The sequence below is a fragment of the Leguminivora glycinivorella genome, chromosome 19 (genome assembly GCF_023078275.1).
Source record: "Leguminivora glycinivorella isolate SPB_JAAS2020 chromosome 19, LegGlyc_1.1, whole genome shotgun sequence".
NCBI classification, from domain to species: Eukaryota; Metazoa; Arthropoda; class Insecta; order Lepidoptera; family Tortricidae; genus Leguminivora; species Leguminivora glycinivorella.
In genome coordinates, this window is record NC_062989.1 from 15,594,173 (window position 1) to 15,606,932 (window position 12,760).

At 37.5% G+C, this 12,760-nt stretch overlaps 1 protein-coding gene across 1 annotated transcript in view; it reads left to right on the forward strand.

Annotated features, from left to right (window-relative positions):
* LOC125236785 (ataxin-2-like protein) overlaps positions 1-12,760 on the forward strand; it is a 107,980-nt gene that overhangs the window by 55,030 nt on the left and 40,190 nt on the right. The window contains exons 4-6 of the mRNA XM_048143711.1: positions 8,398-8,578; positions 10,688-10,835; positions 12,007-12,102. Coding sequence (XP_047999668.1) covers positions 8,398-8,578; positions 10,688-10,835; positions 12,007-12,102 — 425 coding nt within the window. The remainder of the gene's footprint in view (positions 1-8,397; positions 8,579-10,687; positions 10,836-12,006; positions 12,103-12,760) is intronic.

The following is a 12,760-nucleotide window of genomic DNA, read 5'->3' on the forward strand; positions in this document are numbered from 1 at the left end:
TATGGCGATGATACTTACAGCTAAGTTCGCCTCTAATGAGTGACATAGGCACAGTATTATAAAGAGTACTATCGTACAGTATGGCCACTCCCGCTCCCCGCTGAAAGTGCCGCCCACCCGCTCTCGATTACCTCACAGTTGCCGCCTGTCAATAACGCGCCCAGTCGACCTGTCTTATCTCACTCATACTAGCATGGTACACGTTCGCCTACACGAACTTACGGCTCAGCCACGACATTGGTGTAAGCGCGACAGTGGCGAGCGGCGGCCATACATTGGAGCGAGACACAGCGATGGAACTTTTCATTCGCACGTATGGCTGCCGCTCACCGCTGCCGCGCTTAGACCAAGGTGCGTAGAAACGCGCCTCTTTCATATACTTGATCGCCATTGTCCGAGGTGTGACATAGGGGGGTCCGTATCATTTTTACCATATCGCTAAACGACAATATAGCTGTAACGTCTGGATTTTATTATGTCGTTGTGACCACATAGACATGAATGCTAAATGCCTATTTAGCAAAACGTCTGGAACTCATAATGTTACAATTTAAAATGAGCTAGCAGCAAAACCTCTTTATCTTCGAATATCTTTATGGCTTAATTGACATTAACGCTAAATGGTCCGGTAGCAAAACATTTGCAACGCAAAATACCCATGAAGCAAAACGTCTGGATTGTGTGACGTCTTCATAATTAAATATGACAAACAAATTCTAATTCACACGTATACTAATTATTTTACTTCAGACATTTCATGACGTTATGCTACTAACTCGTTCCGTGTTCATGTCAATCAACTTGTATCACTTTCGGCTTATTCTATATTCTAATCATAAGGGCTATTTATATTTCCAGACGTTTAACTACTTGTCCAATCTAATTCTTAGTCATTCAGCTAAATTGACGCTTTGCTGAGTGTGTATTATACTTTTATGTCGTCGCGGTTGAATTGACTCTATGCTGACCGTATATTTAACTTTTATGTCATCTAACTGAAATGGTCGTTTAGCGATAAGGTACATTCGATAGTGACCCACATAGGGCTCGCTCTGACTGTCAGAGCATATACCATGGCTTACTAACGTTTAAGATGACGCCACGGAATGTTTATTTCCGAGAGAGTCGTACTTAAAGAGAAAATTTTAAGAATATTGCCGGCCACCTAAAGAAAAATGTTGCATAAAATGGAAATGAAATTGCTCACTATTGCAGTTTTTGCTTACAATGCACTTTCAAACTTTCATCATCATCCTTCTTGCTTTATCCGGCCTTTGCCACAGCTCATGGGAGCCTGGGTCCGCTTTGGCAACTAATCCCAAGATTTGGTGTAGGCACTAGTTTTAGGGTAACTAGGCCTTATTAGAATTAGTCCGGTTTCCTCACGATGTTTTCCTTCACCGAAAAGCGACTGGCAAATATCAAACATTTCGCAAATATGTAAGTTCCAAAAAACTCATTGGTACGACTTACGAGCCGGGGTTCGAACCCGCGACCTCCGGATCGAAAGTCGCACGCTCTTACCGCTAGGCCATCAGCGCTTGATCGCTTACAATGCACTTTACTGAATTGTAAAAAACATATACACCAATACAAAAGTGGAAATAACAACACACTAGCTAAAATGATCCCATTAAAAATAATACGACTTCCGCTACCTCTGTACATCATGTTAAAATGTTATCTACATCCATAGTTGTACATTAGAAAAATGCGCCTTAAATACAAGTGTATAGAGGATATATTTAAATGAAATGGAGTGGGAAGCGAGTTGAGTATCGACAGATAATGCATAGCTTAAATATTGTAAGCTAGATCGCTTCCAACTGGTCACCCAATAGGCTACTAGACTCATATACAAGGTGCTCGCGAGGAACTCATATAACTTTAACGGCATATTCTTGGTCACATTTTAAGACTAAAATGTCATATAAACTTTTCTAGATTTCATCTAGTTTCAGAGTTATTGCCAATTTGAAAAAAACATTTTCGTATTGTTACTCAGTAGAAAAGGTTTCTTTAACGGCGCTGATGCGCAATTGAGGAGCATAGTCTCACAGTAGTCATTGAAAGATGTCAAAATGTGACATGAAAAACTTCCAAATAATTTGGTTTTTAGAAAAATAAATGAAGGAACTCATTTTAATTGCCAACTTTATGGATAAAATAATTTTTTATGTGAAAATACGTCCAAAAAAGTAAAAAACAAAACAAAAAATATATTTTTTTTTGGCGAAAAATTTTAAAATTCATATAACATTTTTTCTTTCTTTTTGCCTCAAAAACGCGTGGTTCAAGTTGTGCGGGTTCCTCGCGAGCACCTTGTAGAATTTGGCAGAAGAAATGATTGTTTTTTGTAGTATTTTACATAAAAAACCAATATTTATGGATTTTGGGTATTAAAAGTGAATGATGACTACGTATTTTCGATTAAATGTGTATAATATTTTTTTAAACTTTGGCCACCGAAAACGCTGTCAGTCACGTAGTGACGTCATAGAACCTAACTTAACTTCATGTCAAGTCAATCACTGACCTCATACTTAGGTAATGTCAGAAAGATTTGTGTTTAATTCGATTGACGTCATGCAGACAATCTATAGATTAACATGGCTAATGTTGTTTTTGCCTGATTTAGTGAAAGTATACTTTAAAAATGTTTTTCTACTCCCGTACGTGAGTTACAAGGTCGTGCATAGAACTTAAAAACCCTACATAAAAGATGTCAGGACAAGTCTATCTAGTCTATACCCTGAAAACATTTAGTAGAAGTAGCACGATATAGCTGTTACAGTTCAGTAAATACATTGCTACCAACTTAACAAACCAATTCGCAGAGTCGAGACTCCTTCGTTTTCTGCTGCGTTCATTGGCGACGCGTCAAATCGCATTCAAATGTATGAGAACTCGTTTCAACTCGGCTCGATTCGTCTTAGTGGCCAGGCTTCAAAGAACCATACCATAGACAATTTTATTTTCATGTTTGCACTGAAACTGCATATTCAAAATGGTAGGCGGTCCACTAGATAACTAAGATGACTGAAAGGGTTGTCTATTGTTTGCCCGACAGTCATTTAACATAATATTCATTTGCCCGAATCTAACTTGCCTGAATTTCATTTGCCCGAATGATTTGTTTACCATAAAAATCATATGACATACTCGTTGTTTATCCGAATATTACCTTCCATAATCATACAATGCCATACTATTTGTTAGCCATATTATTAAGTGCAATAATATGGTTTCATAGAATATTCAAACGCCATAAGCAATTATTGCCATATTAATTGTTGCCCATATTATTACCTAACCTAACCTACTTTCTGATAGCAGTTTCATTTTCCAGGGGTCACAGTTCTAACCTAACCTAACCTACTTTTCCAGCAGTTTCATTCTCCAGGGGGTCACAATTCTAACCTAACCTAACCTACTTTCTGATAGCAGTTTCATTTTCCAGGGGTCGCAGTTCTAACCTAACCTAACCTACTGTCTGATAGTATTTTCATTTTCCGGGGTCACAGTTCTAACCTAACCTAACCTACTTTTCAAGCAGTTTCCTTTTCCAGAGGTTCACAGTTCTAACCTAACCTAACCTACTTTCTGATAGCAGTTTCATTTTCCAGGGGTCACAGTTCTAACCTAACCTAACCTACTTTCTGATAGCAGTTTCATTCTCTAGTCCTTCTAGTACCTATTATAGTAGTTTTCGATTCTGCCAAAGCACATTATGGAAATTGACTTTTCTGGACGCTAATTTGTATGACAAATGATGGTATGGAATGTGGTAATTACGGATTTCGATGATTCTGACAAATGACATTATGGAAACTGACTTTATGGGAAACAAAGTTTCTGGCACTAGATTAATATAGTAAACAATGATTATGGCATAAGTTGTTATGAGAAACAATATTATGATTGTTGAATAGGATGGCAAATAAAATTATGGCAAATGAAATTCTGGCAAATGGGGGTATCCCGACTGAAAGTAGGTATTTGTTGATTTATAATTTTCTTTCAAAATAAGTGCTTGGTCGTAGAAAAAGTATTGTATGCAACGGTGTTTAACTGAGTCAAAAAATGCTCGTGGCGTCTTTATTAACAATTTTCGGCTTCGCCTCAAATTGTTACCCACGCCACTCACCTTTTTTAACCTCTTTTAACCACCAGTTGCATAAAATACTATTTTTGCGGTTTAAATATGGTAATAGGTATTTTTTTTCTGTTAATTGGACAGTAATTATTAATATAAGATAGACTTTAAAAAAAGGTCAAGTAGCCTATTGGTATTTTTTTTTGTCTAGCCCTATAGTCGATTAAAGAATATGGAATTTGCCTATACTTCAAATGGAATATTTTTTGCCATGCATGAAATAAAGCATCACATAATTATAAGAAAAACATACCAGTAGTTATCTTTAAAACAAAATTATTTTTAACCCTTAAATGCATAATTATATTAATGAATGAATGATATCTTCATCAATTTCATCATAAATATCTGATGGCCCGTGACAGACGTGACTCAATATTCAGCTATACAAAATCCCATTTATTACAATTCGCTAATCATGATCAATATTTTATTGATAACGACAAGAAAAATATAATTATTTCCATTTCTACATAAAAGGCGTGTGTGTAACGTGGCGACAGGAAGTGTTAAACGCGTGCGCAACGGTAGCCAGTGAAAGTGCCATGTGGAGCAAGGACACGGCAGAGTATAAATAACTTGAGATAATTCATATCTATACAGCGATAGTGGCAGTATGGCGAATCTGGTCTGGGCGTTACTAATTTTAGCACATTGTTATAGTTAGGCCCCATTTAGACGGTGCGAGAACTCGCATACGAGTTTTATTACATTGCGGTATTTAATGGCCGTGCAAAATTAATCTAACCTCAACAGCCCGCAATGTAACTAAAATCGCATGCGAGTTCGCACGCCGTCTAAATCAGGCCTACGGTAGTTCGAAGAATAATGTAGGTATTATTGCGGATGACCGTACTAGTTCTGCACGAAACTTGGACTGATGATAATTGATAAGAACTACCTCCCCACCAAATTTTATCCAAATCAGGCAGACAGACAGACGGACAAACAATTCTTTGGGCATTTATATTAGTTGTTGTCGTTAGTTATTAATAGCGATGACACAACAAATAACGGTTATTATAAAGTTATAATTAAATGCACATTGGTATGATACCAAATATCTGACCACGGCCACGTTCACTATTGAAATTGTATTTGCCATCTTAGGTATATCTTTATTTTGCAATTTGAAAGTACTGAATTGATACATTTTGCCCGTTATAATATTATTGAATAATTTATGATTTTCTATAAGCCTATTACACTATAAGAGAATTTTTAACTGAATTGTAAATTAAATTAAATTAAAATGAATTGAGATTATTATAATTACCTATTTATTATTTTATTTTTTTATTTTTAGAACATTACTTTGACATTATTAAATTATTAGATTGAATTGATTGCATGAGATAACCCTGTTTGACTGTTATTGTTTTGATATTTGACTGTGATATTTTAATTAAGTAGTGTAACTATATTATTAATATATTTGTATGCCAATAGGCACGACATAGTGATACTGAAAACAATTATTGAACATCTTGTAACTTACCTATGTTGAACAAATAAATCTTTGAATCTCTAAAGTTGTAATTTTTATCCAATTTTCAATACCTCGTTGACTGCCATCAAACAACACAGCTTTTTATTTATCGAGTGACACTGCTGTATTGTTCTGTGGCAGCAGGAAATCTGCAGTGGGCGGTCTGATACGCTGTGGTAGTGAAAGTGCCATCGCACAAGGACGCGTTATATAAGTGGGATTTCCCGCGGATGCACTTCTATCGCATTCGATCTAGTGCAACGGACTTGGTTGCATAAACGTCTGCAGGACTTGCGATTGCATTTTTGTATTACACACTACACTCACACTCCCAACCCCAAAGAGGTAGGCAGAGCACATGAAACTGCTCAACTTTCAGTTCCAGTAATGGTGTAAAACGAAATTAAATTATAATTTTGTATTTAAATTTTTCGACCAGCTTACGAATTTTAGGTAATTTGGCAAATAAATAAAAGGGCGTGGCTCGAATACGCCTATTAAGCTAAACTTTACATTTGTATTGAAAAATAGTGTTAAGAAATAGATTGAAGGGAGATTGGATAGGACATCTCCAAATTGTCAAAAGACAGTACCTATGTAAGTATGTATTGTATTGTATTTATTTTATTTATTAACGCACAAATAAACAGTTTACATTAGAACAATGTCCCATAAAACAAAACAGTTTTCACGGTTTGACTATACTTCCTTTTTAACAACCCCCCCTTCGGTGTAGTCGCTATGGTGGCTCAATAATCGTAAATATTTATATAAAAAAACCATATTTATAAAAAAATCTCCACGCATAGTCACTACAAATAGACAGCTACTAGAATCAAATCAAATAAAATTTAACAAAGTCACGCCTGATTTAAATACAATAAAAATGCGCATTCATTTTCATGAATTGGTTTCCTAAAGTACCTACTGTTACCTAATAGTGTTACCAGTTATTTGACCTTTGCTGAAACTGTTCAGTGGAATATCTCATCCAAAGGTCGCGCGTTCACGCCTGTGTAGTCACTCAGAACTCAGAACGAAGTGTTATGATCTTATTTGTTAAGGTAGATATGAGTTTTTACCACCATTCTAGATCCAGACAGAAAGTTTTACGTTAACCGGAATTCCTTGCCGGCGGCTATATTTCCGAGCTCATATAACCCGGCAACCTTCAAATCAAGAGTGAACAGGCATCTTCTGGGCGAGCTCACTCCATCGTAGGCCACGTCTTTGCCTTTGGCTAGTCTGTGGTCAAGAGTAAGCCCATTTATAATTAAAAAAAAAAAAAAAAAAAACTTAATTTTTAACCCCCGACGCAAAAACGACGAGGTTTGACGTGGTGTCTGTGTGTTTGTGAGTGCTCCCGAAGTTAAGTTTTGTGACCCTGGTCCAGATCCAGATTTTTTTTATACTTAGAGAATAACTCGAAACAATCTAGCTTTACACGAGAGTATCAATTCCCAATCCGAAGCTGTAAACATTTAGGCGTCCCACAATAATGGCCGAAGACAATAACAGAAGTAAAACAATGCGCCCGCGTCTCACCCACTGTTTACTTTGCGTGCTAATAACAAATCGCGGACATCATCGGAGATTGCTATTGCTACACTCGTTCAAAGTCACTGTGTATGTCTTGTAAGTATTTACAAGGGATTCTACAAATGAGGAGTGTCTTTTCAGAAGGACTTATTTCTATAAGTCAACAAGGTTTATTTCTCTAGGAAGACATAGATAAAAATAACCTCTGTTGACTTACAGAAATAAGTCCTTTTGAAAAGACACTCCTCAAATAGTCTTCGTTTTCTGTAGCGCAGGTTACGTATGACAGGTATTTGAATGATACTGTTTATGAATGATAATTTAAAGTTAAGTTTTCGCCCCGAAATCACAAATCTGCTCAAGTTTCATTACCACTTAGCATTTAATGAGCTGAAAGAAAATGAAACTGTGATATTGCTGACCAAATATGACCTTTTAATGCTCCTTCAATATTATCTGATGTAAATCTTTAAGTTTAAGGAAGGAAGCTTAATTATGACCAAAACATGAAATTTCTAGATACGAAATGTCCTAAAAAAAACCGGTCAAGAGCGTGTTGGGCCACGCTCGGTGTAGGGTTCCGTAATTTCCCGTATTTTTTTCAAAAACTGTTCAACCTATCAAGTTCAAAATAATTTTCCTAGAAAGTCTTTATAAATTTCTACTTTTGTGATTTTTTCATATTTTTTAAACTTGGTTCAAAAGTTAGGCACATGGTTCAAAGGGGGGACATTTTTTTTACTTTAGGGGCGATTATTTCCGAAAATATGAGCATTATCAAAAAATTATTTTAGTAAACCCCCTATTCATTTTTATTAAATACCTATCCAGCAATATATCACACGTTAGGGTTGAAATGAAAAAAGAAAACACCCCATTTTACGTGTAGGGGGGGGTACCCTAATGAAACATTTTTTCCACTTTTTATTTTTGCACTTTGTCGGCGTGATTGATATACATATTGGTACCAAATTTCAGCTTTCTAGTCCTAACGGTCACTGAGATTATCCGCGGACGGACGGACGGACAGATATGGCGAAACTATAAGGGTTCCTAGTTGACTACGGAACCCTAAAAAAGGTGGACTATTTCGACTTGTTTACAGTCTACTCCTAATTGTTACGCACCTTGGAAGTTCTTCCACAATAATTTCAATCCCTCCCGGACAAATGAAGATCAGCTCTTTACTGACTCAATTATTTTTCTATTGCAGGTTGTATTAGAAGTGGCTCACCGCGTCGACCAAGAGGGCGTGGTAGCGGTCGACTCAGTGGTCGAGAAGCTGATCTTCAAGCCCCAGGATGTGGTGTCCATTCGGGCCAAGGACTCCGACCTGGAGTACGCCACCACAGACGTGTTCCAGACCGATGGGGCCATCTCTAGCAAGTTTAATGGTGAGTCTTGGTGGTTGAGCTGGTCCACAGGACTTGCGAACAGTGTCCGATTTCTCAAAACTGAAAGTTACAAGTTACAAGCAGAAGTCTCTTTTCAACTTGTCATATTAGACATTAGTCACTACCACTTGTAAATTGTAAGTTGTAGCTTCGAGAAATGAGCCACAGATGTCAAGAAGTATACGAGCACTGTACTTTTGACTGAGGGCGTCATGTCATCTCTTGAAGGTACAAGATTCCAGCTGTATGTGGTTGTTGCTGCATTCTGTATCTCTAGGACAAATTGACTGGACCAGCGTGACGTATGGCGCGGTGTTTATAAACAAATGTGTTGTATTTTTTTTTTTATTCAAGAAGAAACGTTTTATGAATTAAATCATTGAGTAATTATTACTTCGTATAGAGGAGCTATAGCAAACAACGAACGTGTCACAGCCTGTAAGCTGAAGGCGGGGCGAGGGGGCGGGGTGTGAACCAATGGCCTGCTTCCGTAACGTCGCAAGCGCTACGATTTTACTCGGCGCTTACGACCTTTCGGTCGCGATGATGAGCCCTGCATAGAGTGCATAGATTAGAAGTCGTAGTATAGAAGTGACATGGGTTTACATGGGCATTTTTTAATTTATGACTTTCAATTAGCGTGAGTTGTTAACAAAAAACATAAATCGCTGTTAGTTTTGTAATGATAATCAAGCTTGAAATCTGTATTTAAAACTAAACTTTTTTCACGTTCTGAATTTAGATTATAGCTTAGTATAATTCACGATGTTTTTATTGAAATTCCATGCTTAATTATCGTTGCAAAACCGACAGCGATTTAACTTTTTTTTAACAACTCTGTGAGTTCCAATTTTTTCAAATGCCCACATTTTTTAAAGCTGTATACGGACTGAGCGTACATGTGTACACGTAGCCGCAACTGGATATTAGTTATTTATGTGACATTTGCATAATGGTAGGCATTAAAAGATGAGTGTTGTTTTTGTTGTGTTAATAAGATAACATGAGTGTTTTAATGCCTAATTATAGTAATTATCCACATATAACTTTATCTACATCCATGTATGTATGGGCGCGGGTTTATCGTCCCATAGAAAATTTGAATTTCGCGCGTTTTTATACTCTCATAATTTGCTTGACCGTCTACCTACCCAAATTCATTCAGGTAGGTTAGGTACTGCACTTACATTTACATACTCACATGAAATTCGACACGCGTACTTATTGAGAATCTGTTATAGACCGACATGTCGGAAAACTGTGCAATTCTGACAATAATAATTAAATAACCTTTTTTGCGTCGATAAATATATATAATTTAATGTATGATAGGAAACTTGAACTAACTTGCGATATTGTCACGTCTGCTTTTGTTGCATTTTTTACTCTTTGGTTTCAACGAAACATGGCCGCCGCAACATGGCGCTTCGGCATGAGTTTATATTGATACATTTTTTTAAAAGTAAGCGTGTTTAAACAAAAATGCAGTAAACCTACGTATGAAAAGTCACTCCTTAGCTTTTGTTAGATTTTCCTGAGCAGTCTGTGCAGTACCTCACTACACATGACGGCATTATTTAGACGAAATATTTTTCTTTGCGATACGTCAATCTACCACAGCCGTTCGGCACAGACTAAGCGCGTGTGTGCTGATCAGCTCTAAGTGTTGTTACACAAAATCAAGTTGAGGTGCCCTCTCTAGTTAACATAATTACTCAAAGAATTAAATTGATATTTTTGTTAGGTATTCGCGTTGCGAATATAATTTAGTATTAGTTTCCCCTACACATACCTATCGGCGTCAAATAAATACACATTTGTTATAGCTGAATATACCTTGTTTCTACTGTTATAAAAGAGTTTTGCACGATTTCATTATTTATTAGATGTTGACTGGACATTTATATATCTGATTTTAAGTAAGTAAGTAAACAGTTTATTGTACAAGAAAAGGATACAACACAGCATATTTCAAATAAAAAGTTAAAGTCAACAGTTTTAATAGTATAGTTTCATGATTTATCGTTTTTTTTTTTTAAATCATTAAACTCCGAACCTAACAACCATCCCCTGCGACAGTTTTAACCCGATACTCAGTAATTCTCTCAGGCAACGGGCGCGCCGAGGAGCGGCAGCTGGAGCCCTGGGACTGCGACGGCGACGCGGGAGACTCGCCCTCCGTCAACGGCTCGGCGCGGCTCGGAGAGCTGGAGCTCGACCACCGCGCCAACGGCTGGGACGCCAACGACATGTTCAGGTGACTGAAGTGTTTAAGCTATGAAAGTCTTCTTTGAATTCAGTTTAGATGACTAAAAATTACTAGGACGCCACGAAAGTCTCTAAAATCAGTTGTCCGAGCTTACGGGGAATAAGATCAAAATGTGGACCGGCCTCGCGGTAACAGCTGGGACGCAAACGACATGTTCAGGTGACTGAAGTCTTAAAGCCATAAAAGTCTAAAATCAGGCGGCTAACTTGACATAGTGTGGAGGGTGGGACGCCAACGACATGTTCAGGTGAGTGTCAATTGGATTCCTGGGGCCCCGAAAATGACTCCATAGCCGCTAATTTTTCTTTTAAATTAGTTGAGATTTACTTGAAAACAACGGTAATGTCTTCTTCAAAATCTGATAACCGAAAATCACCCTGAAAGCTACGAAAGTCTTTTTTTAAATCAGTTCAAGCTAACCTTGCTTTACAGATGTGGAGTGGTTCTATAAAATTGTGCAAACGTCTATTACCTTACATTTCTTATAAACAGACTTTTCAATGTAGCGTAATACTTTAGTTAGAACTTAGAATTAGTTAGTATTATCAATTGTAATTTCAGTTCAACTTGTATATTGACGTGTAAAAGTGCCCCTGTGGCCCTTTTGCTGAATAAATGATTTGTAATTTGTACTGTATGAAAATTATGACGACCGGTCTGGCGCAGTCGGTAGTGACCCTGCCTGCTACGCCGCGGTCCCGGGTTCGAATCCCGGTAAAGGTATTTATTTGTGTGATGAGCACAGATATTTGTTCCTGAGTCATGGATATTTTCTATGTATATAAGTATTTATATATTATATATATCGTTGTCTGAGTACCCACAACACAAGCCTTCTTGAGCTTACCGTGGGCCTCAGTCAATATGTGTAAGAATGTCCTATAATATTTATTTATTTATTTATTTATAAGAGAAAAAGATGTCTGTAAATCTAACAAGAGAAGAATATACGGAACCCTAAAATGCTTGTTAGATTTTAACATGCATTCAGGAGCCCATTTCTCGAAGCTATAAGTTACAATTTACAAGCGGTAGTCAATGTCTAATGTGACAAGTTGGAAAAAGACTTCCGCTTGTAACTTGTAACTTTCAGTTTCGACAAATGGGCCCCAGATCTGTTAATCACTACATACTAATGTTTGTTATGTTTTCTGTTTAGAAAAAACGAGGAGGTGTACGGGGTACACAGTACCTACGACCACTCGCTCGCCGGTTACACGCTGCCGCTACAGAGGAAAGACACACAAGACTACAGGTACGTCTCAAACAGCCTCACGTCTTTATTATGCCTATAGTGACGACCGGTCTGGCTCAGTCAATCTGTGTAAAACATGTCCTATAGTATATTTATTTATTTAGTGTATCCCATTGCTGGGCATCCCATAAGGCAGAGGTACTTCCCCAGTTGGGCTCTGCTCTAGATTCGAGCGAGATTATATCCGCTGTGCTGTGCCCTACCACACAAAGCGAAATATCATTAGCTATGCCCTTCCTCCTTTAAAATTATTTAATGCCCGCTCTCGCCAGTCGCTGTAAAATCGAGGTCGTCTCGCCATTTTTTTTTTCTCGTCTTTATTCAAGGAAAAAATACATCCTTTGAATGAACTTACTTGTAACGATCGGACTGATCCGGTGTTTTTGATCACAAATAATCATCATCACAAAAAAATTATGAACACTGCGGTAACAAAATTGTTCATAAAGTTTTAGGACTACCTTAGAAGGAATGACACAAATATGTACTAAGGGGCCCACTGACTATTAGTTCTTCTAAGCGCATGCCTTCCGGCGGACTGATAGTCAGTAGACCCCTTTAGGGCCACTTGCACCAACGAAAATGGAGGGTTAACCCAGGGGTTAACCCACCATATGGAATTTGACAGATGACAGCCCACTAACCCTGAGTTAAGTGG